Here is a 24,078-nt window from a genome sequence, read left to right on the forward strand (position 1 = left end):
CTGAGATTTCCCTGTGGGTTATGCTTACAGCAAGTCAAACAGGATTTACAAAAATCTTTTGAGTAGTTATTGAAACCTGGTGCATGAAAATACTTTTCCACTGCATATACCATCCCTCCTGTTGACACATGGCAAGGCCCATGCGTCAAAATAGCTGCCGTATGATAGAGACTTCTAGGCAGACAAAGTTTGTCTTTAATTTTAAAAAGGTCTTGCTCAATTATGGCTCCTTCTTTGAGCCAGAGTTGCTGTTCAGCCGGTGGAGCTCTTTTCTGCATGTCTGAAAGTACTTCATGATCTATAGGCTGTTTCACGTCTTCCATGAGGTACAGGTTACATTTTCCAAACTGTCCCTGCGCCGCTGCTTTCCTGGATTCAGTCAGGGCTCTGCCTTCTGGTGTTAATTTATGACCCAGGAATACAACTTCAGAAGTAGCCCACTGTAGCTTTTTTGGAGATGCTTTGTTACCCGTTCTTTCTAAATGTTTGAACAGTGCTATCGCCGTGTCTTTGTTGTGCTGCTGAGTGTCTGATGTAATTAAAATATCGTCCACATAGGTCAAAATTTGGCTATGTGAGGGCACATGGAATGTAGATAAGCAATTTTCCAATTCTGATACAAATATAGTAGGGCTATCAACATAACCCTGTGGCAACCTGGTGTAGGTGAGTTTCTTTCCCTCAAAGGTGAACCCAAACCATCCCTGTGAGTCTGGATGTACTGGGATAGAGAAAAAAGCATTACTGAGATCCACAACCGTGAACCACTTCATCTCAGGTTTTATATGGTTCAACAAAGTGTGAGGATCTGGGACACACGGGGCCCTACTTTCAACTGCTTTATTTACTTCCCTTAAGTCTTGGATCATCCTCCAACTCCTCCCATCAGCCTTTTTCACTGGAAATATAGGGGTGTTACACTGAGCCTCTGGTGCTCTCACCAGGATCCCTGCATCAAGCATCTCTTGTACTACAGGCCTGATTCCCTGAAGCGCATCTGGTTTAAGGGGATACTGCTTTATCCTAGGTCTATAATCAGATTTGGCCTTAATAATAACTTCTGGAGCTGTAGTCATTAGGCCTACATCAGTTTTGCTTCGAGACCAGAAACTGTCAGGCACCTCAGCCAAACACGGATCTAACTCCTCCAGAAGTAACACTCATTCTCGGTCATCCTCCCCCATGTGAGCACGGGGAGTGGCCGTCACAACCCAATTTAAGTTTTTGTAAAAACAGCTTCCCACACTATTACTAAACCAGCCTCCTTCTTCTTCATGCCAATCACAAATACTCTCAGCTTTATTCAAAAACTGCTTTAACTCCTCCCAGTGCATGCCATTCGTCTTAGACACTGACAAGTGAGGATTAGGTGACCATCCCATCAAGAGGCGCTTAGCTTCTGGAGGAAGACTAACAGAGCAGACTGCCTTTCCTTTCCTATCAGTATAAAGGGTCTTAAGTGTTATTCTCTGTGGCCCTAACTTCTCAAACTTCCGTACATAGTCAAAATCTGGACCTGGGGTGTGTTTATAATAGAGGGTGACATGCATCTGCTCTGGGGAGAGGCTTTCTAAGTGTGGTGGTTGAGGATCAGGCAGCAGGCGCAGGAGCTGCTCTCCTGTGCGTCCAGGGTCAGGCATGGGCAGATCTAGGGACCACCAGTAATGTGGTGCCCCTTGTTTCAGCACTACATAAGAGGGGATCTCCTCCCCCGGGCCTATGGCTGCCATCCCGTTAGTAGTAGGCACTAGGGATATTTTTAACTTACTCAACAGATCTCTGCCCAATAAATTCACAGGACAGTTAGGACACAAAACTGCCATTACCTTTTCCTGAAAGCCAGATGCCTCATCCTCAATCATAAAACTTTGGGAGAAACTGCAAGGGGTGACCTGTCCATTTGCTGATTTTACAAAAATATTTTTATCACCTCTTGTCACGCCAGGAACTTTATCCCTCAAGACTGTTCTGTCTGCTCCTGTGTCACACAAAAACTTTATTTTCACTCCATTAATTTTTAGCATTCTAATGGGCATTACCTTATTCCCTTCTGCACTATAATAAGTGTCTACAATTTCTTCAAGGTCCAGCATTTCATCTACAGTAGGGCCTAGTCATGCTTGGGGGTTAAAGGGTCCTGGTCTCCTATACTCTTCTGATCGTCTGCCTTCATCTCTCCCTGAGCTCTGGTTCTGCTCATCACAATCACGGGCAAAGTGTCCTGGTCTACCGCAATTATAGCATACATCATCCTTCCATTTCCTATTTCCAAAGCCTCTTCCTGAGCTCCCTCTACCTCTGCCTCTTCCTCTGAATCCTCTCCTGTTGTACTGTGAAGGACCTCCTCTCCCCCTGTCACCCATGACATCCAGTAGTGCAAACACTGCAGCTTTTGATTGTTGTTCTGATTTATGTTTCTGTAAGTCTTGGGCATGCTGTGCATAATTCATTATTTGAGTCACTCCATCTGTGGGTGTATTAATATTTAGCTTTCGGATGTGGTGGGTGATGGACGGAAGAAACCCACTCAGCAGGGCCTGCTTCAGTTGTTGCTGATAGGGGGAAGCGACAGTGTCAGAGGGATCCAAACCACTGTTTGCTTTAAACACTTCCTCTAGCCGTCCTCTATAGTCCTGCACATCCTCACCTTCTTTTTGTTTACATTGGGCAATAGCTTGGTAATCAGGAGGTTTAACAAATGCATTTTTTACTCTGTCAGTAATGCAACTTGGTTGTCTAAGACTGGGTCTCCGGGGGCCAAAACTTCCCCCCCTGGAGTCTGCCCTGTATATCCTCCCCTCACTCCTCCATATCTGTGTCCTAAAGCTTTCCTGCACGCTGAGTCAATCTCCTGCCCGTCCAAATTGTAAGTTTGTCTAAGTTGTTGCAGATTTTCAAGCCATTAACGAACATTAGCGAGGGGGTCCCCTAGCCCTTTTACTGCATCCTCTAGCTCCTTACAAGACCACGGTCTCCTTACCAGGAGAAGGGGCCTGTTATCATTCCCTACTCCAAAATGAGGGTTAGGCACCTCTATGGCTGGAAAGATGCTGGCTGGGTCAGTCAATGGTGGCCAGGGCGGCGGATCAGGACGGGGCCCCATCCTTGACCCATCGCCCTGGAGGTCCCTAAACGGACTTAATTTTGACATAGCCTCTGCCAGTCCCTGGACCTCATCAACTAAAGGACCATACAGATTTCCTGATCTAGTGTGGCTAGGACTGGTTAGGGCAGGTCCAGCCGTAGGAGGCGGGATCGCGGCTGTCCTCGCTGCCCCCGTCACAGGTGCGGCAGCCGCAGCAGCTGCAGCAGCCGCTGCTTCTTCTTGTTGAATTAAGCTTGTGGGCGCCCTACAAAATCAGCTGGGTCCTCTTAGAGGGCTGCTATGAGGGACTTTTTATCTCTTCTCTTCTGCCTTCTCTTCTCAGCTTGCTCTTGCCATTTTACTGCCTCAATGAGCTGCAGTTTAAATTTATCAATTTTCCTAGGTTCTACTATGGCCATTTCTGCTTTTAACTGAGTTACCAATTTATCGCATGCGCAGGTTTCCAATTTTCCAGGAAACTCATACTTTTTCTTCCATTCTCCTAAATATCTCGCTGATCCAGGAGAATAAGTGTTCATAAATTTAGGATCCCCCATTAATTGGGGTTTACTGTTTCCCTTTCCCATAGTTGCAACTTTGGCACAAGCAAACGATCAGTCACAACAGCGCGGGGATCGTCCACTGTATCAAGCTTCTACAGGTACTAATTACCTGCGGATACAGCCGTCCACCACACTCAACTTTTCAATTTTTACTTGTGCCCAACAAAATACACAGTTTAAATAGGTAGTGACGCTGCTCTATTCAGCCGACAATAGTCCGTCAACTACCATCAATCACACGTTCTCATTCACTCACACGCTCTCATTCACTCACACGTGTTTCAGTATCCCTGATACTTTCTTTTCGTCCCTGACGAATAGCGCTTTTACTTTTCAAGTGTCCCTGACACTGCTATGTCCCTGACATAGGTTTCGTCCCTGACGAACTTACAGCTGCTTTCTAGTGTCCCTGACACTGCTATGTCCCAGACATAGAAGTCAACGCAGCTCACCTATTTCTGCAGATACGTCTCTTGTCCGGCTTCCGTCAAGCAGCAGAAGTGAAGAGGATCTTTTCAGGCGAGTAGACACCGACCTCCCGCCGAATTCACGAGGGTGGATTTTCCTCGATCCCCTATGGGACCGACTGTGCACAGTTTTCCAGCGTCCTCGTCCTCCTCTTCACCGTTGATGCTGTATTGGAAACCGGGCGGAAACACCAATAAATGTTGGTTCTAATCAAACATCTACACAGAGACTTTCTTTTCTTTGTTCTAGGTTGAGCTCGTGACTTTTAGGAGATGCACACTTGGTGCTATCCCCGGCTGCAGCCCCGAACTCGCCCAGAACACTTTAATTTATATGTGATGTGGTTACATGGGTTCCAGGCACCGTCTCACTTTACACAACAGGGGAAAGTTGAAACATAGGTTAACTTCAAAGTTCATACAGAGTTCACATCCATATCTTTACATGTCTTGGTGATTTGCACAGAAAAACAGAGAACATCCTTGACTGTGATATGCCTGGTTGCACCCTTTACATAAATCTATCTGCAAAATGACAACTCTCATAACACAGTTAGCAATTTACAATGCCCTTATTCTAACACAAAGTGTGTCTGCATTCCCACATTGTGTATGCTAATATAACACAAAATAGGTGCATACAACTCAAGGGTAGTGATGGGACGTACTGTGCCGATGCTTCGAAGTGTGTGACGAGAAATCCAGGAATTTTTTAGTGAAGCGTGTATCAAGGCTTGTATTGTTTACTGTGAGTAAACTCCTTGAAGCCTCGCTGCACGTAGTGGTTCAGGAAGTGGTTCAAATTTTGGCGCAATGTTTTGACAGATATTAAGCCCGTGGAATCTCCACAAAGCTGGAGAACTCATTTTGAAAAAGAGGAATTGCTTAAACCCCAACACTGTTGAACAAATACTGTTCTTGTTGCACAAGCACCTTCACTGCCTTTGTATGTTCACAAGCACATTCACATTCCTCTTCATTAACAGTGCCACAGTTTGAATATGACTTTTTCAAATATTGATGTAAAGGAGAAGGTTCACTTTGGTATGTGTACTACTACCACGCTACATTGATTATAATGTATCAGCCAGGGAACTTTTACACACACTATTTACAAACAATCACAAGCATGTTAATAAGGAGAGACAAAAACACATGGTTTGAATGAGTTATTTGTACAAATGTATATTTTTTCATCCAAACTTATATTTTTTTTTATAAGGTTTTCACTTATTTACTTTTTCTACAGCTCCATCTCTCGTATTTTTCCCTTCCACACTCTGTAAGCGCACGAAAAAGAAAAGATAGTGACAAGAACAGTGATCGCTTACACAATGTATAAAACAAATGAGTGTCAACAGTTGTTTACTACCACCAAGTGGTGGAATATATGAATTACACTTGAACTTACAATGGAACATTTCCACTAATAAAACTGTAGAAAGGAATAATGTGGGCCAAAATTAACAGAGCCGCTTGTGATGATGTGGCAAGTAATGATGAGGCATCAGAAAGGTGATCATTGCATAAATCCAACTTCTCTTCTTTATGAAGGTCTTTATTCTTGAAAATCTTATCTTCAGTGTGCCTGGAAAGCTATATTAGATTAGATTTTTTACACATAAAACTACAGAGATCTTTGTCATCTGTAAGGACACCCTGCTATTCAATAAACAGTTTCTAAGTTCTTTATAACATTAGTCCCTCTGGTAATAGCAACCTCAATACAATATAATTGCCAGAAAAAGATAAGCCTGTAGACAACTAACAAAAAAAAGCAATGTTAATGCCAATGTTAGATAAAAATATCATAAACCTTAATAAGGTCAAAATAATGCTTCATTTTGCTTCATTTGAATATTATAGGATACAACAGAAATAGAATAGATATGCCCCAGTGAAACTACAGGAAAACTACATTGGGTTTAATATAAATATACAGTGATACCATATGAGAGAAATATGTTTAAAGCTTGATAAATTCAGGACTGAATGGACTCTACACCCCTTTAAGTGTGTTGCTTGGCAGCTCAGAGGCCATAGACAGCCACTATTCACAAATTAATACGTAGGTTAGAGAAGACTGCACAGTAAAACGTGCTTTTATAGCCCATGACTCTGGGTGATGTTGGTGTTCTCCCTGTAAGCAAAGCAACTGGGGAAGATGCCAATATTTCCTGCACAGTGTCCCTCCAGCCACTCCTCATTAACTAGGAGAAAATGTGAGAGAAAACTATTAAGACACAGTGAGACTCTGAACAGAGGATGAAGCAGTGTGAGAACCTTAACAGATGAATGTGCAAAAACAAAATTTATTACTGTGATTCAACTGAACAGCAATTTAGTGTGAGATTGACCTGCAGGCCCTTACCTTCACCCAGGATGTCAATGGTGTCTCCTTCACTGAACTCTAGGTCCTCTGGGCCCTGAGCAGTGTATTCATATAGCGCCACCATCTGGTATAAGATGGCACGGTTGGCCAAGGAGTCTTCTCTCTGAAGAACAATATAGAGCAATGAGTGCACATTTTTATTAGCATTTACCAGGTGAAATTTGTTTGTGTTTGGTGAAAGCAAAGTGACACTGCCCATTTCCAATGGACTGTATAAAAGTTATAGGGATACTGAACTGTATTTTGAACTCTTTTTTAAAGGCATAGTCCACCCCATCATTATTAACATATATATTTTTTTGACCTTGCACTATTTCTTTTGCCCTCCCTTGACTTATAAAGTATTTAGTCATTAATTAAAAGGAACAAAGCATAAATATTTTATACTATACTAAAAAAGACAAGATATGACTTTATTGTTCCCTAGAGAAGAAATTTGCCCTGCTCCTCATTCTACACAATCTCCCAAGCCTGTGTAAATGCCAGCTCTCTGCAGCTACCCTTTACCACACTGTCTGTAGTGATTACAACTCTGCTGTACTCTATAGCCATGATTTTACTCATCAGTTTCCACTGGACCATGACTCTGCTTACTGCTTGCCTGTAACTTCTACCCTATTAGTTTGTCAACTGTTAGTAGTATGACCAAATTATTGAACCAAAAACAGGTTCTACCTTCATATTCCAAAAAACATATGCAGATTACATTAGTAGACCATCGTTTTCTGAAAGCTATTAAAACACCAGTAAGCCACTCAGCTGTACACAGAGACATTTTTATTAAGTCCCGAGCACTGCAGTTGCAAAGCCCTATTGTTCTGTAAGGATTATTATTATAATTATTATTATTATTATTTGTCTCCTGCTGCCGAACGGGGCCATTTTTGAACTGGCTCCTGTGGATGAAAACTCACAAAATTTACCACTGACATCTGTTACCACAGTGAACAGTCACGGACAAAGTCTAAGCCAGGGGTGTGGCCCAGGGACTCCATGGCACCCCCTTATGTCAGTGAGCCTTGTGGTTCGCATGTAGTTTCAGCTACACACACCAAATTGGTAGGTGAATGGAACTCCCAGTACAAACATTTTTTGCATATACATTATAATATAGCCACTCACAGGAAGTGAGGTATTTGGGATTTTGTGTGTTTTGACATACAATGGAATTTATCATACTCCTACACCATACACCAGAGATGTGTCAAAATTGGTATACATGATGTCAAAAAGTTGCAGATCTCAAATTGTGAGCATTTTTTGATATGTTGAAATATGACAAAATGGTGTTACTATGGAATTTTAACCTGTCTTGCCTATTGATCTCCTAGACCAGAGGTCACTAACAGGTAGACCGCGTGCTGGGTCCGGACCCAGAAGCTGTCCCATACGGCCCCGGACCTACAGCCAAAACAGAAGGTTAAGATGTAATACCCAGACACTTCAATTTTAATCAGCGCAGCTTTTGTAGTCTTTATGGTAGTGGTTCAGTGGATGAGGAAATGCACAGACTAATTGCATGAGAGTTAAATTTTGCGACTCTACGGTGCAGACAGATGAGAGAGTTGGAGGCAAGTTACACATGAAAAGACGGTAGAAAGAATGTCATGCCAAATTAGTTATCCTCGACCGAAATTATATCCCCTGCCCCCGGTGCGCGCGTACATTCAGAGTGAAGGTGGGTCTGCGTTGTTAGGCTTGAATTTTAGCTAAGCTAATGAGAAACCAGTAACACTTGGATTCTTTAATCATTGTATCGAATGTAGTTTTTTTCCACGATGTTTTCTAATGTGTCTTTTATGGAGGCCTAGTTTTGGATACTGTTATGAATTACTCTGAATGATCACAACGGTCATATTGTCGAATAGTATGACGTTAGAGGGGGATACACGCATTACTTCAGATGCAATTTCCCACCTGACATAAACTGTATCCCTCCTCCATGATACCAAATGTTACTCAAACATCCTGACTGTTATTCTGTATACATTTCTGATCATGCTTCACAACACTGGTGATTTTAGACAACTTTCCTCCCCCACAGCTAAAGTTACAGGGGGATACAAATTATTTCAGATGCATTTCCCCGCCATGATGCCAAATGATATTCAAACATCCTGACTTATTTTGTATCCAAATTGTTATCAAGCATGATAAGAAATGCAAACACATTAGATCATATGATAATAGTGCATAATTTGCCATTATGGAAGGTGAAAAAGTTGTCAAGTATCATAATTTTTTAAAGGATTTTAATATTGCTGATGCAACATTATATTTCAAATTCCCATATTGTTTGTTGTAGTAACACCAAACTCTCATCACACATCAACAGTGAACTCCTCTATAGACTACAACTCTTACTTTGGCCATTTACACTCTTAGGATAGGGTTAGGTAGGGTCTTTTATATGATATGTATGAAAGGGAGAGATGCATACGACTGAGCCATAGCAGACTGACATAACACCACCGCCGGGTAACGGAAAGAATGGCCTTTTAACCTGTCTTGACTATTCATTTTGATATGATGGTCTTGTGGTTGGCATATAGATTCAGCTACACACCAGTCTTGGTAGGTCTGTGGAACTGCTGAGAACAAACATTTTTTGTACATTGCTATAGCCACACCCAACAGGAAGTATTTTGGATTTTGCGTGTTTTAACACACAATGGAATTTGACATACTTCTCTTACATATTCATCAGATTTCTTTCAAATTTGGTATATGTGATGTCAACATGTTACAGAAGTTAAATTTTGAGGAATTTCTTGATATGTTGTAATAAGACAAAATGGCGCTATGATGAACTTAGATATCTCGCCAAATAAAAAGGAAATAAGTCATAAATTTATCATGTATTGCTTGATGAGCATCAGACTTCACTGGTTATTGAGAATCACTATGATGATATACACATAAGCAACATGGCAGAATGACATAGCACCACTGTCTGGCAAGCTAGCTATTAGTGCTTCCTGTGTCTAAGGTATTTTTAATCCTGTCCTGTCCAGCTGCTTCGCATACAGTATTTAGGATCTGGATGCAACAGAATTGCATCATTTGCAATAACATCTAACCAGAGGTGCAAATAGCAAATGCAGTATCTACAGTATGTACGTAAGGCAGTGATATGAACATAATATAAAGATGGAAGTACTATGAACATAATATACAGATGGATGTGCTATGAACATATATACAGATGTGAGTACTATAAACATATTTGTACAGAGGAATGTATGTACAGTCTCAGCTGAAACAACTGTAAGACCTCAGTTATGTTTAGACTGCTTCTCTCCCATAGATCTCTCTGAATTTACATCAGTAGTTGCTTCATCGAAATCATCAACGTGTCTCTTAGACCCCATCCCAACTAGACTGCTTAAAGACACCCTGCCATTAATTAACTCATCTTTATTAGACTTGGTAAATTTATCTCTAGTATCAGGCTACATACCACAGGCCTTTAAGACTGCAGTAATCAAACCCTTACTCAAAAAGCCTAGTCTTGATCCAGGAGTCTTGGCTAATTATAGACCAATATCCAACCTGCCATTTATTTCTAAAATCCTAGAAAAAGCTGTTGCTAAGCAGCTATCAGACCACTTACACAGGAATGAACTATTTGAAGATTTTCAAATCAGGATTTAGAGCACATCATAGTACAGAAACAACACTATTAAAAGTTACCAACGATCTTCTCTTAGCGTCAGATAATGGACTTGTTTCTATACTTGTCCTCCTAGACCTTAGTGCTGCATTCGACACCATTGACCACAACATCTTATTACAGAGACTGGTGCATGTGATTGGTATCAGAGGAACCGCGTTAAAATGGTTCCAATCCTATTTATCGGACAGATTCCAGTTTGTTCATGTCCATGATGAACCTTCCACACGAACACAAGTTAGTTATGGAGTTCCACAAGGCTCTGTGCTAGGACCGATTCTGTTCACCCTGTACATGCTACCTTTAAGCTATGTCATTAGGAAGCACTCTATTAATTACCACAGCTATGCAGATGACACTCAGTTGTATCTATCTATTAGACCTGTTAACACAAACCAGTTAACCACATACCACTGACATAAAGGCCTGGATGACCAGTAACTTTTTACTTTTAAACTCAGAGAAAACAGAAGTCATTATATTTGGGCCTAAAAATCTCAGAAATAACTTTTCTAAAATTATAGCTACTCTAGATGGCATAACCCTGGCCTCTAGCACTACTGTAAAAAACCTTGGAGTTATTTTTGACCAAGACATGTCCTTTAAATCACACATAAAACAAATCTCTAGAACTGCATTCTTCCACCTGCGCAACATTTCCAAAATTAGGAACATCCTGTCTCAAAATGATGCAGAAAAACTAGTTAGGGCTGGCTTCAGGCAACACTGAACAATCCCTTAGTTATGCTGCTATAGGCCTAGACTGCCCGAGGACCATCGGTGCACTGAGCTCCCCTACCCTCCCTTCCCTTACCCTCCCATTCCCCTCCCCTTCCCCTCCCCTTCCCCTCTCTTCCTCTCCTCCCACCTCACATGTATATTCCAGCATTGAATGTCACTAACCTTGTGCTCTCTCTCTCCCCTAGTTTGTGCTCTCTCCCTCTCTCTCTGTTCTCTCTATCTGTATCTTCTGCAGGTGTCCCTGGTCCTGGAGCTGTATATCGCTGATGTGCAGTTACTGGCCCCACCAACCTGCAGTGTCTATTTGTTGTTTATTGTTGCTGTTCTTTTCTCTCTGCTCTATCCACTCACCCCAACCGGTCGAGGCAGATGGCCGCCCAAACTGAGCACGTTTCTTCGAAACCAACCATCTATACTAGCACCGAAACAACTAGTAGCTCAGTGTTCCAACATCCACAAACAGCAACTGCTATCACAACTAGAGATTGAAGAGATACAACACAAATGCTAAGGCAAGGGGGAGCCAGGACGCAAGGTCAGGGGGGAAACAATACCATCCCCACCCGGGACTGGGTACCAAACCCCAATACCAAGCCCCCACACACTCAAAACAAGAGCAGCTGACCTGAGATTGAAGATCATGAGTAAGCTGGACACCTGGAACCTCTGCATTCGGTTACCAAGACTAAGTGAAGTACCCTCTGAAAGTCTACTTGAAGATGTGAATGCAGCATTACGAACAATCCCTACTGTGACCATCACTGAGACCAACAGGCTGATATACACCATGGCAACAGTGACCCTTGAGATGCTTGGTCACAAGACAAACACCACTAAGGAGCAGTATCCTGCATGGAGAAGGAGGGTGGAGACAAAAATAAGGGCAACATGGAGAAAAGTTAGCCAACTATCAGACCTGCAGAGAGCGTGGGATGAAGAAAGAGTTTGGTAACAAGTACAACAAGTTGTCCGTACCAGAGGCCCTGGAGGCTGCCAAGCCACGCGCCCTGGACACATGCCTGAAGACAAATAGAAGCAAGGAGAATAAACAGGGTGTTCTCCACCGAACTATCCAAAGTGTACTCTCAGTGGCAGAGTTGTAACATGAGAGCAGACCCACCAAGGCTGGAGACTGAACAATACATAACACCAATGCCCAGTGGCTGGTACAGCTGAGAGCAGACATTAGTAACCTCCCTGAACAGGACACGGTAACTATCACAACGGCAGATATCCAAGAAAGGGTCTCAAGCATGAAGAACTGGACATCATCAAAACATCAACTACTGGTAGATAAAGCAGTCGCTCGAGGCTAAGACCAGACAAGCCAATCTGTGCACCACCTGGATTGACATCAAGAAAGCCTATGACTCAGTGCCTTACACATGGATCCTAGAATGTTTGGAGCTGTACGACATCAATAGGACTCTAAGAACCTTCATAAGGAACTCAATGGGACTGCAGAAAACAACCCTATTGGCCAAACTTAAGCCAATTGCACAAGTCTCCATCAAGTGCAGCATCTACCAAGAAGATGCTCTGTTCGCACTGCTGTTCTGCATAGGCCTGAACCCCCTCAGCCAGCATCACTAAGACTGGCTTCAGATACCGACTGCGAAATGGAGCAACCAGTCACCTCCCATACATGGATGATATCAAGCTCTACGCCAGGAGTGAGCGAGACATCGACTCACTGATGCACACCACCAGGATATACAGCAACGACACTAGAATGCCATTCAGACTGGATAAGTGTGGTCGGATGATAAAGAGGGAAGGTTGTCAGGACTGAAGGAATTGAACTGCCAGAAGGCAGCATAGCGGATGTTGATTAAAGCTACAAGTACCTTGGAATCACGCAGGCAAATGGGAACCAAGAAGAAGCTGCAAGGAAAGCAGCCACAGCCAAATACCTACAGAGAGTAAGGCAACTCCTAAGAAGTCAGCTAAATGGGAAGAACAAGGTCCAAGCCATCAACACCTACGCCCTGCTGGTCATCAGATACCCTGCTGGCATAATAAGCTGGCCAAAAGAGGAGACAGAGACCACCGATGTCAAGACAAGGAAGCTCTTCACAATGCATGGAGGACTTCACCCCAAATCCAGCATCCTGAGACTGTACACTAAGAGGAAGGAAGGAGGCCGGGGACTGGTGAGCATCAGAGCCACCATCCAAGATGAAACAGCCAAGATCCATGAGTACATCAGGAAGATGGCCCCAAGCGATGGAATACTTGAATATCTCAGGCAACAGAAGCCAGATGCAGAGGAAGAAGAGCGAGAACCATCATGGCAGGACAAACCCCTGCACGGCATGTACCACCGACAGATACAAGAAGTGGCTGATATCAAAAAGTCCTACCGGTGGCTGGAAAAAGCTGGACTGAAAGACAGCACAGAGGCACTAATCGTAGCAGCACAAGAACAGGCCCTGAGCACAAGATCGATAGAGGCCGGGGTCTACCACACCAGGCAGGACCCCAGGTGCAGGCTGTGCAAAGATGCCCCTGAGACAATCCAGCACATAACAGCAGGTTGTAAGATGCTAGCAGGCAGAGCGTACATGGAACGCCATAACCAAGTGGCCGGCATAGTGTACAGGAACATCTGTGCCGAGTATGGGCTGGAGGTCCCAAGGTCAAAATGGGACACACCTCCAAAGGTGAGGGAGAATGACCGAGCTAAGATCCTGTGGGACTTCCAGATACAGACCGACAAACAGGTGATGGCTAACCAACCGGACACAGTAGTGGTGGACAAACAGCAGAAGAAAGCCGTAGTGGTAGATGTAGCAATCCCAAGTGACAGCAACATCAGAAAGAAGGAACATGAGAAGCTGGAGAAATACCAAGGGCTTAAAGAAAAGCTAGAAAAGATGTGGAAGGTGAAGGCAACAGTGGTCCCCGTGGTAATCGGCACCCTCGGGGCCGTGACCCCCAAACTGGGAGAGTGGCTCCAACAGATCCCAGGAACAACTTCAGAGATCTCAGTCCAGAAGACACACCACCCATAGGGGTGAGAAGGGAAGTTTTTTTTAATATATATATATATATATATATATACATACATACATACACATATACATATATATATATATAAATACATACAGTGGGTACGGAAAATATTCAGACCCCTTTAAATTTTTCACTCTTTGTGTCATTGCTGCCATTTGCCAAAATCAAAAAAGTTCATTTTATTTCTCATTAATGTACACTCAGCACCCCATCTTGACAGAAAAAAACAGATATGTAGAAATTTTTGCAAGTTTATTAAAAAAGAAAAACTGAAATATCACATGGTCATAAGTATTCAGACCCTTTGCAGTGACACTCATATTTAACTCACATGCTGTCCATTTCTTCTGATCCTCCTTGAGATGGTTCTGCTCCTTCATTGGAGTCCAGCTGTGTTTAATTAAACTGATTGGACTCGATTAGGAAAGGAACACACCTGTCTATATAAGACCTTACAGCTCACAGTGCATGTCAGAGCAAATGAGAATCATGAGGTTGAAGGAACTGCCCAAGGAGCTCAGAGACAGAATTGTGGCAAGGCACAGATCTGGCCAAGGTTACAAAAGAATTTCTGCATCACTCAAGGTTCCTAAGAGCACAGTGGCCTCCATAATCCTCAAATGGAAAAAGTTTGGAACGACCAGAACTCTTCCTAGACCTGGCCGTCCAGCCAAACTGAGCAATCGTGGGAGAAGAGCCTTGGTGAGAGAGGTAAAGAAGAACCCAAAGATCACTGTGGCTGAGCTCCAGAGATGCAGTAGGGAGATGGGAGAAAGTTCCACAAAGTCAACTATCACTGCAGCCCTCCACCAGTCGGGGCTTTATGGCAGAGTGGCCCGATGGAAGCCTCGCCTCAGTGCAAGACATGAAAGCCCGCATAGAGTTTGCCAAAAAACACATGAAGGACTGCCAGACTATGAGAAATAAGATTCTCTGGTCTGATGAGACCAAGATTGAATATTTTGGCGTTAATTCTAAGCGGTATGTGTGGAGAAAACCAGGCACTGCTCATGACCTGCCCAATACAATCCCTACAGTGAAACATGGTGGTGGGAGCATCATGTTGTGGAGGTGTTTTTCAGCTGCAGGGACAGGACAACTGGTTGCAATTGAAGGAAAGATGAATGCGGCCAAGTACAGAGATATCCTGGAAGAAAACCTCTTCCAGAGTGCTCAGGACCTCAGACTGGGCCGAAGGTTCACCTTTCAACAGGACAATGACCCTAAGCACACAGCTAAAATAACAAAGGAGTGGTTTCGGAACAACTCTGTGACCGTTCTTGACTGGCCCAGCCAGAGCCCTGACCTAAACCCAATTGAGCATCTCTGGAGAGACCTGAAAATGGCTGTCCACCAACGTTCACCATCCAACCTGACAGAACTGGAGACGATCTGCAAGGAAAAATGGCAGAGGATCCCCAAATCCAGGTGTGAAAAACTTGTTGCATCATTCCCAAGAAGACTCATGGCTGTACTAGCTCAAAAGGGTGCTTCTACTCAATCCTGAGCACAGGGTCTGAATACTTATGACCATGTGATATTTCAGTTTTTCTTTTTTAATAAATTTGCAAAAATTTCTACATTTCTGTTTTTTTCTGTCAAGATGGGGTGCTGAGTGCACATTAATGAGAAATAAAATGAACTTTTTTGATTTTGGCAAATGGCTGCAATGACACAAAGAATGAAAAATTTAAAGGGGTGTGAATACTTTCCGTACCCACTGTATATATATATATATATATGTGTGTATATATATATACATACATATATGTATGTGTGTGTGTATGTATATATACACACACACACACACACACACAATACAAACATTATCAATGCTTATGCTATGTAAACAATATGTGAGACATTACTATTGTCAGTGATAACAGTGCAATACAGTGTTTTTAATAATATAGTAATAATAACAATAATGACTATAATAACTATATTCAAGGTCGACTGCAGCTGGGAGGGACTGTCTGCTGCAGGAGGACTGGGCTGTCTGGGAGTGCTTTGGGACAGGGGAGGGACCCACGGCACATTGAGAAGAGTAAGAACGATACATGCTTTTATGTCAACCTCGAAAGTCTCCAATAACCAGAAAAAAAAAAAAAAAACAGCTTTTTTGAAAAGATGGTCCCCTGAGTCCAGGGAGGACCGGCTACCAAACCAGGGCCAACACCCCAGGGCGGGACCACCACTTTCCCCAGGCAGCCAAGCCCCAACGCCAGAGCAGGGGTAGAAGATGGGAACCCCACCCCACCTAACAGCTCAGGGATTTGTGCTTGTGTTGGGTTGGGTGCATGAAATGCCATGTAGAGTGTTCTATATTGTGTGTGGAGAGGTGAGTGTGAGGTGCATGATGACCTATGGTGCAATTAAAATGAGGAGGCAGCTGTGGCACAGGTCTCCTACAGCTGCCTGACAGTGGAGATCTGGTACACTTCTCTTCTTGCCCTCCATGTCTCATATGCATTTAAAATTGTGGGACAGGCATTCAAGAGGGCAGGCAGAGGGCAGAACTGCCCTAAGGCAGCCCCACCCATCAAACCCCTTCTCTCCATCTGCCAAGGCCCTACATATTTGTGTTGAGCTGAAAGGGAAAGGAAGAGGGAGTAGGGGCACCAGAGGAGACAAAACATGGCCTCCTCCCAGGAGCCAACTTCCCGACGTCCCAGGTCTTCTAACTAGTCCCGCAAACCCACTCCTGGCAACAGGGAACCAGGTTTACTCAGCCTGGGGGCACAACGGGTCCACCACAGAGATATGTTTCTTAGGTAGGTCTTACTCCAGAAAAGAGCTCCAAACACTAAGAACAGCTATCAGTGTTTAGAGTCTCTGAGGTAAGACAGTAAGTTGTGTATGTGTCATCTCTTTTCTGTTCTCAGCCAGGGAGGTCTCATGGAACTAGTTGTTAATACAATAAAACTGTGCAAACAAACTAGCTTATAAGCCATTTTATTAACAGTGTTTGTGAAAATAAATCTTAATCCCGAATATATATATATTTTCTGTCATCTACAAGCTATAAACTGTTCTGTTAATTGTTTTAGAGTCAAGGCCAGAGTAAAGGGATATGCAGTAAATCCAGGACACATTAAATTGCTCAAGAAGTTAGGAAAAGTGATCGGAGAAAATGATTCCACAAGAAAAAAAAACTATTAAAATGTCTTATGCCATAATTGTTCTAATGCACCTCCCAACTGATGTCAGTTGATGTGTGTGTGTGTGTATGACTGAGGTTCAATCCTCACCTGGCACCACAGGGTGGCTCTACCGGCTTCGGCCACCTCTTGCACAGTGTGGCCTGGCTCGTCCTGATCACAGAGAGGCAACAGCACCTGGGAGCCATGCTTCTTATATCTAATAATAGATAAAGAGGGACTGTGTTAGCTGGGCAATCGATGAGAAATTGAGTGCATCACTTGGGAAAACCTGAGCATACAGAGGATCAAAAATAAATAACAGATTACAAGCATCAAAGATGACATTATACTATAATTTTTTTTATTCCATGATAATTCTGTGCCAATCCTCTTCTGCTGGTATTGGATTAATGTGATGGATTGGATTATGTAAAGTGTTTTTTTAAAAAATGAAGCAACACATGTTGAAATTGAAGCTGACAGACATTACCTGAGACGCAACTGAGCTGCAGACTGCCCAAGCTTCTGTGCAATTCGTTCCTTCAGTTCGTGGTATTGCAAGTCTGCAGGGACAGAGACAGCCACTGTGTATGTGTAGTGGACCTTCACCACCACAGAGCCTTCCTTTGCTCCCTGAGGTGAGCCAGTATTCTAAGAACCAGTAGAAACATAAATTGTTTGTGGAAGATCTTTAACATTTTATTTAAAAATAATCTAGCCAAGTTAATTACTTTTAACATAGCTGTTATGTAGCAATAATAGTGATAGTTCTATTATTAGTAGTGCATGTTGTTAGGCCCGAGCCTTGTTTCCTGTTTATCTTTTATTTTGGTCAGTTTCCTGTGTTCCGGTTCTGTTTGTATTAGTTCTAGGTAGCTTTATGTTTCGTTTGGTCATTAGTAAGATTATGTTCACCTGCGTCTAATTAGTTCTTCAGTTCTGTGTATATATATCCCCTGTGTTCCTTTGTTCCCCGCTGGAACATTACGATTACTATTACCAATGCTAAGTGTGAAGAGTGTTCCTGTCCTGTCTGCCTGTCCGCCGAGTAGCGGAGGATATTTTGTGTTTTTGAGCCCTGGACGGTCCAGGGGAATAAAGCCTGCTGTGTCCAGCATTTGGGTCCTCACACTTCTTTCCTTCACCACCGACACCACCAGTTAGCATAACACATGTGCTAGCATTTCTACTGTTCCTACAGTTCTGATACTGTTCAAATAGTACTAATTAGTAGACGTAATAATAGTTCCTAATGTGAAATCCTGTCAACATGTATCAGTAAACCAGGAGTAAACTGTGAAAACCTCAACTTTATTTGTTTAGCACTGTTGAAAACCATTGAAGTTGACCAAAGTCCTGTACAAGTTAAAAACATAATTCAAAAACAGGTAAGTTTTAAGAAGAGATTTAAAAAATAGGTACTGAGGAGGCTTGTCTAATGTGGAAGGGCAGCTCATTCCACAGTTTGGGTGCTGCCACTGCAAAAGCTCAGTCCCGTCTGAGCTTATGTATCAGCTTAGGTTTTTGGTATACTCAGTAGCAGCTGGAGTGTATGCACATAGAGCTCAGAGAGGTAGGGCAGGACAACACCATTCAGACATTTAAAAGCAAATTTAAAAAGTTTAAAATGAACCCTGAAGTGCACAGGCAGCCAGTGAAGCGAGGATAAAACTGGGGAAATATATTTCCGTGTGCCAGTTAAAAGACATGCAGCAGCGTTTTGTAAGAGCTGCGCTTGAGAAATGGAAGACAATAACATCAAAGTAAAGTGCATTACAGTAATCAAGCCGTGTGGTGATGAAGGCGTAGATTACTGTTTCAAAGTGCTGCGGTGTGAGAAAGTACTTAACTTTGGCCAGCTGCCTCAGGTGGAGGAAACTGGACTTGACCACTGATCGGATCTGGCTATCAAGCTGAAGATCAATGTCCATTTTAAAGCCTAGGTTTAAGATTTCAGGTTTGGCATATTGTGCCAGAAGTCCCAGGTCTAGAGGGTGCGACCCCTCTAATAGTACTGGGACCAAACGCCAACACAGTTTTCGAGTTATTAAAATGTTAAAAATTCAGAGCCATCCAGGCTTTAATGTCATCTAACAGGGAAAATCCAGAAATCTAAAATTCCATCAAAGTACAGTGCGAGTCCAGGAGAAAAAAAATAGAACACAACCAAATAACAAGACAAACCAACAATGAAAGACAGGAAGACTGAGGCTTAAATGCAGAAACACTATGACACTAACAAAAGACAGGTGAAAACAATCAGGCTGATTACAAGGCAAGGTCAAAAACTAAATTAAAGAAAACATCATGGACAGAAAACGCTACAAAATATGAGACAGAACAGGAAGCAGAGTGGGACTGTGACAACAGTACTATGAAACTTCATCAAGCCTCTACATTAATGTCACTAAGACTAATTCCCTGTATGTTGTACATCATGCAGAAAAGAGGTGTCAAGAGCAGCACATTATGTATGAAAAAGCATTATTACTAATCAGTTTGAAGTGAAGACTTCCTAAATAACCTTGACAGAGAGAAACTGTTATTTCATGGCAAATGTGGAAGGAAGTTCATTAGTTATTTGACAATCTTTTCAGGTGACTATGGCATGCAGAGACACAAAAGAATATGGATATCCAAATGCAGACTACCTTAGCATCCTCTGAGCATCATAGTGACTTAATCAGGACACATTAGAGATGGGCAAATGATACCGAGGCTTCGGAGCTTGTGTCACTCTTCCTGAAGCGGAGTGATTCGAAACACTGTGTCGGAGCTTGTATCAAAACACCAGTGTCACGTGACTGATGATCGCTGTTTCGCTTCGCGCTTCATCGCTCCAAAGTGTTTCAAAGCTTTTCATTGGCTCATAGTCTTTCAGTGTGTGTCATTGGCTCATGGCGTTTCAATGCATTCTGAGCCAATGACAGCTTGACAGGTTTGACAGATTTGAGTGGTTTGGTGCCATACCAGCTATATAAGATGCATCATTCTGCTTCAGGATTTGGAGAGTGAGAGAGAGTATTTTGGCAAGTTTCACGGCGAGTCCCACCAATAAGCGACGTTCTAAAGTTTGGGATCATTTTGATCCCAAGAGGTCTGAACTTTTGTTGCTGTCATGGGATTGAAACAGTGCCAGTGCTTCATTCATGCTCTTTAGAGGTTGCTATGGCTTCAGTTGTCCACCAGATGTCACCGTCACTGAAGTCTCGAAGCTTTGAATCTTTTTCGGCACAATTGTCAGGAAAGCCTCAGTGCTTCATGAGGCTTCACTTGCCCATCACTAGGACACATCAACATTTCCTCTGCCATGCTCAAGCTTACAAAGCAGTTTCTTCTAAAGTCCACAAATTCCTACTAAATTTAGATCAGGTACATAGCAAAGGAGAGTATTGTGTCATGCACTGGATGTGCAAGGTAAAAGAACTGCAATGCAATTCCACCTTTCAGCTTTGCAAACATGAATGTGGCTTTTTAGAGGGGGATATTACCTGCTCGCTGGCTGTGTACCTGGGAGGTTCTGAGGCTGGTAGCTGTGTGTGGGTGGCAGTAGTGTAGGATGGAGGTGGAGTGTCTGAGATAAAAGGCACTGCAGGAAAAACAGGGCACAGGTACAGGATGAGAAATACAAGGATGAATGAGTAGATGCTGTGTTCTTTGTGTCTGCTAAAGAATTTAAGCAGTTTTAAGGTATCACTTAAGAGTTGTATTTTTTGCTTAAGCCGACATTAAAAATAACATATAATGTAGCTTACATTCAGTTTTTGTTGTGTGGTTCACATGAAAGGTAAACAGGACCCAAGACTGCAAAACTAAAAGCTTTATTGAAACTAAAGATAACTGAAGGAAAAACTTAACTGCATGTGCATGGGGGGAAGAACGGGAGACACGGGAAACACGACGGACAGGGACAGGCAGGCACACAGGCTAACAAACTGTCAAACAAGTCTCAGGCAAAACATTCAGGATGAGCCAACAAAGAACAAATGTACAGGGCTGGTATATATAGACACAAAAGGAGAGAAAGAAAGGGTAGAGCAGGGACAGGTGAAACTGATTAGGAATGATTAACATAAAGCTACTGAGGACCACGAGACGGACGGACAGGAACTAAATGCAAAATAAGAGTCCTCAGGCCGGGAAGTCCAAGTAATGGTTATAACAGTATTCAGGGACAGGGAGGCCGGAGGCCAAAGGCTTGGGCAGGGAGGCAAGAGGCTCTGGCAGAAGGGTCTGGGGACTCTGGCAGGCTAGCTGGGGGTGAGGATGGCTTTTTCTGGCAGTGTCGTCATTGTCAACAAGGTCTGGTAGGTGTGCTGGATCTGGGCTGAATAGCACTGAAGAGCCCCCCTCCCTTTTCATTTGAGTAAAAACAATTTTATTTCAATATTCATTTTGAATTTTAGCATTCATAATTGATCAACTGAAGCATGCACATTTGATTAATTTTGTATTGTCAATGTTAAAGTTTGTTTTGTCTAACTTATAAATAGAATGTCTCCTTATGTTTTGAGTTCCCGGTCTGCTGGACTACGGTTGTTAGCCATCCAGGTAAAAGATTGGGCTGATGCCCACAACAGGCTTAAATACCTCCAACTAGGCCTGGACTATACCAATACCACTTAATGGGGCGGGGTGATTTGGGGGAGATGCTTTTGTTCATTTGTTATAGTTCATTTGAAAGTTTATCTGCTATGTTAATGTAGTATCTTTAAAATGTAATTAAGTTTTGAGTTGCAGCAAACTGACTTAATGTTTATTGTAGTTGCTTTAGTTATTGTTTTCTGTCTACCCCTAGGTGTGTCCCTTATTGGTCTGGCCAGCCAGTATATATGTGGTCCCCTGTGTGTCATTTAGGGAGGTCAGTTTTGTCTTTGTTAGTAGTTGGAACCTTTGTTGTAGTTCAGTTTGTGGTTTCCACTAAGTTCACTTATCTTGTGTTGACCTCTTTTAGGGCCCATTTGTTTGATGTTGAGTATTCCTTTGTATTTAATTCATTTTAAAACCCATTTCTTTTGAAAATTATCTCTTGAATTCTGTCTAACTGCTCGGTCCATGATAACAGGTTCCTGTAATAAAGATACATCAACATGTAGTGACTGTCAAAGTTTCATCAGGAAAGTCTGACAATAGATCTGTCCACGCAAGATCATGTAGTCAGTCAGTCTGCTCTGTGTCCCCTAATGCTGCCTGGGGAGCCTTGGTTGTATGTCATACTATAGCATATTAATAATTATATTATCAAAAAGCACATAAGGTATCAGCAGTCTACTTTAAAAAACTTTTCATTTTGAAGCACATTTGCAACTGTAATCTCAAAATACATGAATGCCAATATCACAAGCACCTAGTAAAGATGGAGCCACAGTACTACATGGTACACATCAGAAATTTTTTGAATGGAGAAGTACTTGCTGGAGCATATTAGAGGAAAGAAGGTGGAGAGGCTTTACTCTACTGAGGAACGAGGATTTTAGATAAGGTAGAGTAGAAGGACCCAGAAGCTGTTGATCAGTTTTTACCCTGTGGAGGACGGGTTGGTGGCTTCAGTCCAGGTGGGAGCGGGATCCCACTGGGAACTCTCTGTGGAAAATGACAGTAAAGTCAGTAAAACTGTAATTTTATGTTTATTTCCAAAAGAGAAAAAAAAACATTGAACTTTTCTCCAAGCGGGACACTTACAGTGTATCTTTCATTTAAGGAGCCTAGTAATCTTGTAACTGTTCTGGCTTAAGGACTTTAACTGTAGCAGTGTTTTTTGAAAACGATTTGCATCCCTTTTCTCTGACCTAACACTTTGTTGCCTGGTCTAGAGGGAGAAGCACAGCACAGCATGAATCTAATTTTGAGCAATCTGTGAAGTGCTGCCATTGAAGCTCTAAATTGAAGTCTAGTCTGTGTTTCATCTTAGGGCCAGCTTGAAATATGGTTATAATGTGTTATTCCATGGACAAATAAATTACATTTTCCTTTTTGCCTTTGAATGTCTTGATATCTGCAGGTTGAAGAATGGACACTGGCAAAAGTCCTCTCTGAAAAACAAAACTCAGACACATAAATATCAAGGCACTGACACTTAAATAAAACATCTTTGTTATTCTTATGGTATAGGCATAAAACAGAGAAATTTTGCCTTGTTTTGATTTGGTTCACTAAAGATCTAGCTCCTCTCTCTCCTCACCTGTCCATCATATATGACAGTTGCCATGCCATCCCTGTCCTCCTCCCTGAATAAAAACACCATGGCCCCTCCTGGCACAGTCACTTGTCCTGGACCCCGAGCCATATAAGGAGTCTGCACACGCATGTATCGAGAATCCCTGACAGGTAGTGAAAAGACAATTATGGCAGTCATATTTTCATATTTCAACATCCATGGTGTTATTATAATGTGTGTGTGTGTGTGTGTGTGCGTGTGTGCGTGTGTGCGTGTGTGCGTGTGTGTGTGTGTGTGTGTGTGTGTGATTGGTGATAATACTTACTGAGCCCCATCCACCTTGGGCTCATAGAACCCAGGCTTCTGTAGATGAAGAGAGTGACAGTTAACAAACTTTATAATATATTAACATATAATACTTAAAACTGTGTCTTACCTGCAGCCTCAGCGGTTCAAAGCCTCCAAAGTCATCATTGGGAATGACGGAGCAAATCACCTGCAAGTGCAGCATAACGTGATATTTTAAATATGATATTTAAACTTAGAGGAAATTTTTCTAGCCTGGAAAAACAGTCTACTAACATATAAAAAAGCTCTCCGTAAAGCCAAAACTGCATACTATTCATCACTAATAGAGGAAAATAAGAACAATCCCAGGTTTCTTTTCAGCACTGTAGCCAGGCTGACAAAAAGTCACAGCTCCGTTGAGCCCAGTGTTCCCTTAGCTCTCAGCAGTGATGAATTTATGAGTTTCTTTACAAATAAAATCACAACTATTAGAGATAAAATTCAGCAGATGCTTCCTATACCTGCAATAAATGAATCTTTTACTACAGTAGCTC

The 24,078-nt window shown here is 42.5% G+C and overlaps 1 protein-coding gene across 3 annotated transcripts in view; it reads right to left on the reverse strand.

Annotated features, from left to right (window-relative positions):
* Positions 1-4,602: 4,602 nt before the first annotated feature.
* noxa1 (NADPH oxidase activator 1) overlaps positions 4,603-24,078 on the reverse strand; it is a 39,071-nt gene continuing 19,595 nt past the window's right edge. For all 3 annotated transcript variants that reach the window (XM_026311809.2, XM_026311817.2, XM_026311827.1), the window contains 10 exons: positions 23,673-23,732; positions 23,562-23,599; positions 23,261-23,399; positions 23,043-23,111; positions 22,602-22,662; positions 20,571-20,668; positions 17,570-17,730; positions 17,188-17,296; positions 6,487-6,610; positions 4,603-6,325 (listed from right to left, as the gene is read on the reverse strand). In XM_026311809.2, coding sequence (XP_026167594.1) covers positions 6,219-6,325; positions 6,487-6,610; positions 17,188-17,296; positions 17,570-17,730; positions 20,571-20,668; positions 22,602-22,662; positions 23,043-23,111; positions 23,261-23,399; positions 23,562-23,599; positions 23,673-23,732 — 966 coding nt within the window. In that variant the 3' untranslated portion in view covers positions 4,603-6,218. The remainder of the gene's footprint in view (positions 6,326-6,486; positions 6,611-17,187; positions 17,297-17,569; positions 17,731-20,570; positions 20,669-22,601; positions 22,663-23,042; positions 23,112-23,260; positions 23,400-23,561; positions 23,600-23,672; positions 23,733-24,078) is intronic.

This window comes from Mastacembelus armatus, unplaced genomic scaffold (genome assembly GCF_900324485.2).
Source record: "Mastacembelus armatus unplaced genomic scaffold, fMasArm1.2, whole genome shotgun sequence".
In the NCBI taxonomy this organism is placed as follows: Eukaryota; Metazoa; Chordata; class Actinopteri; order Synbranchiformes; family Mastacembelidae; genus Mastacembelus; species Mastacembelus armatus.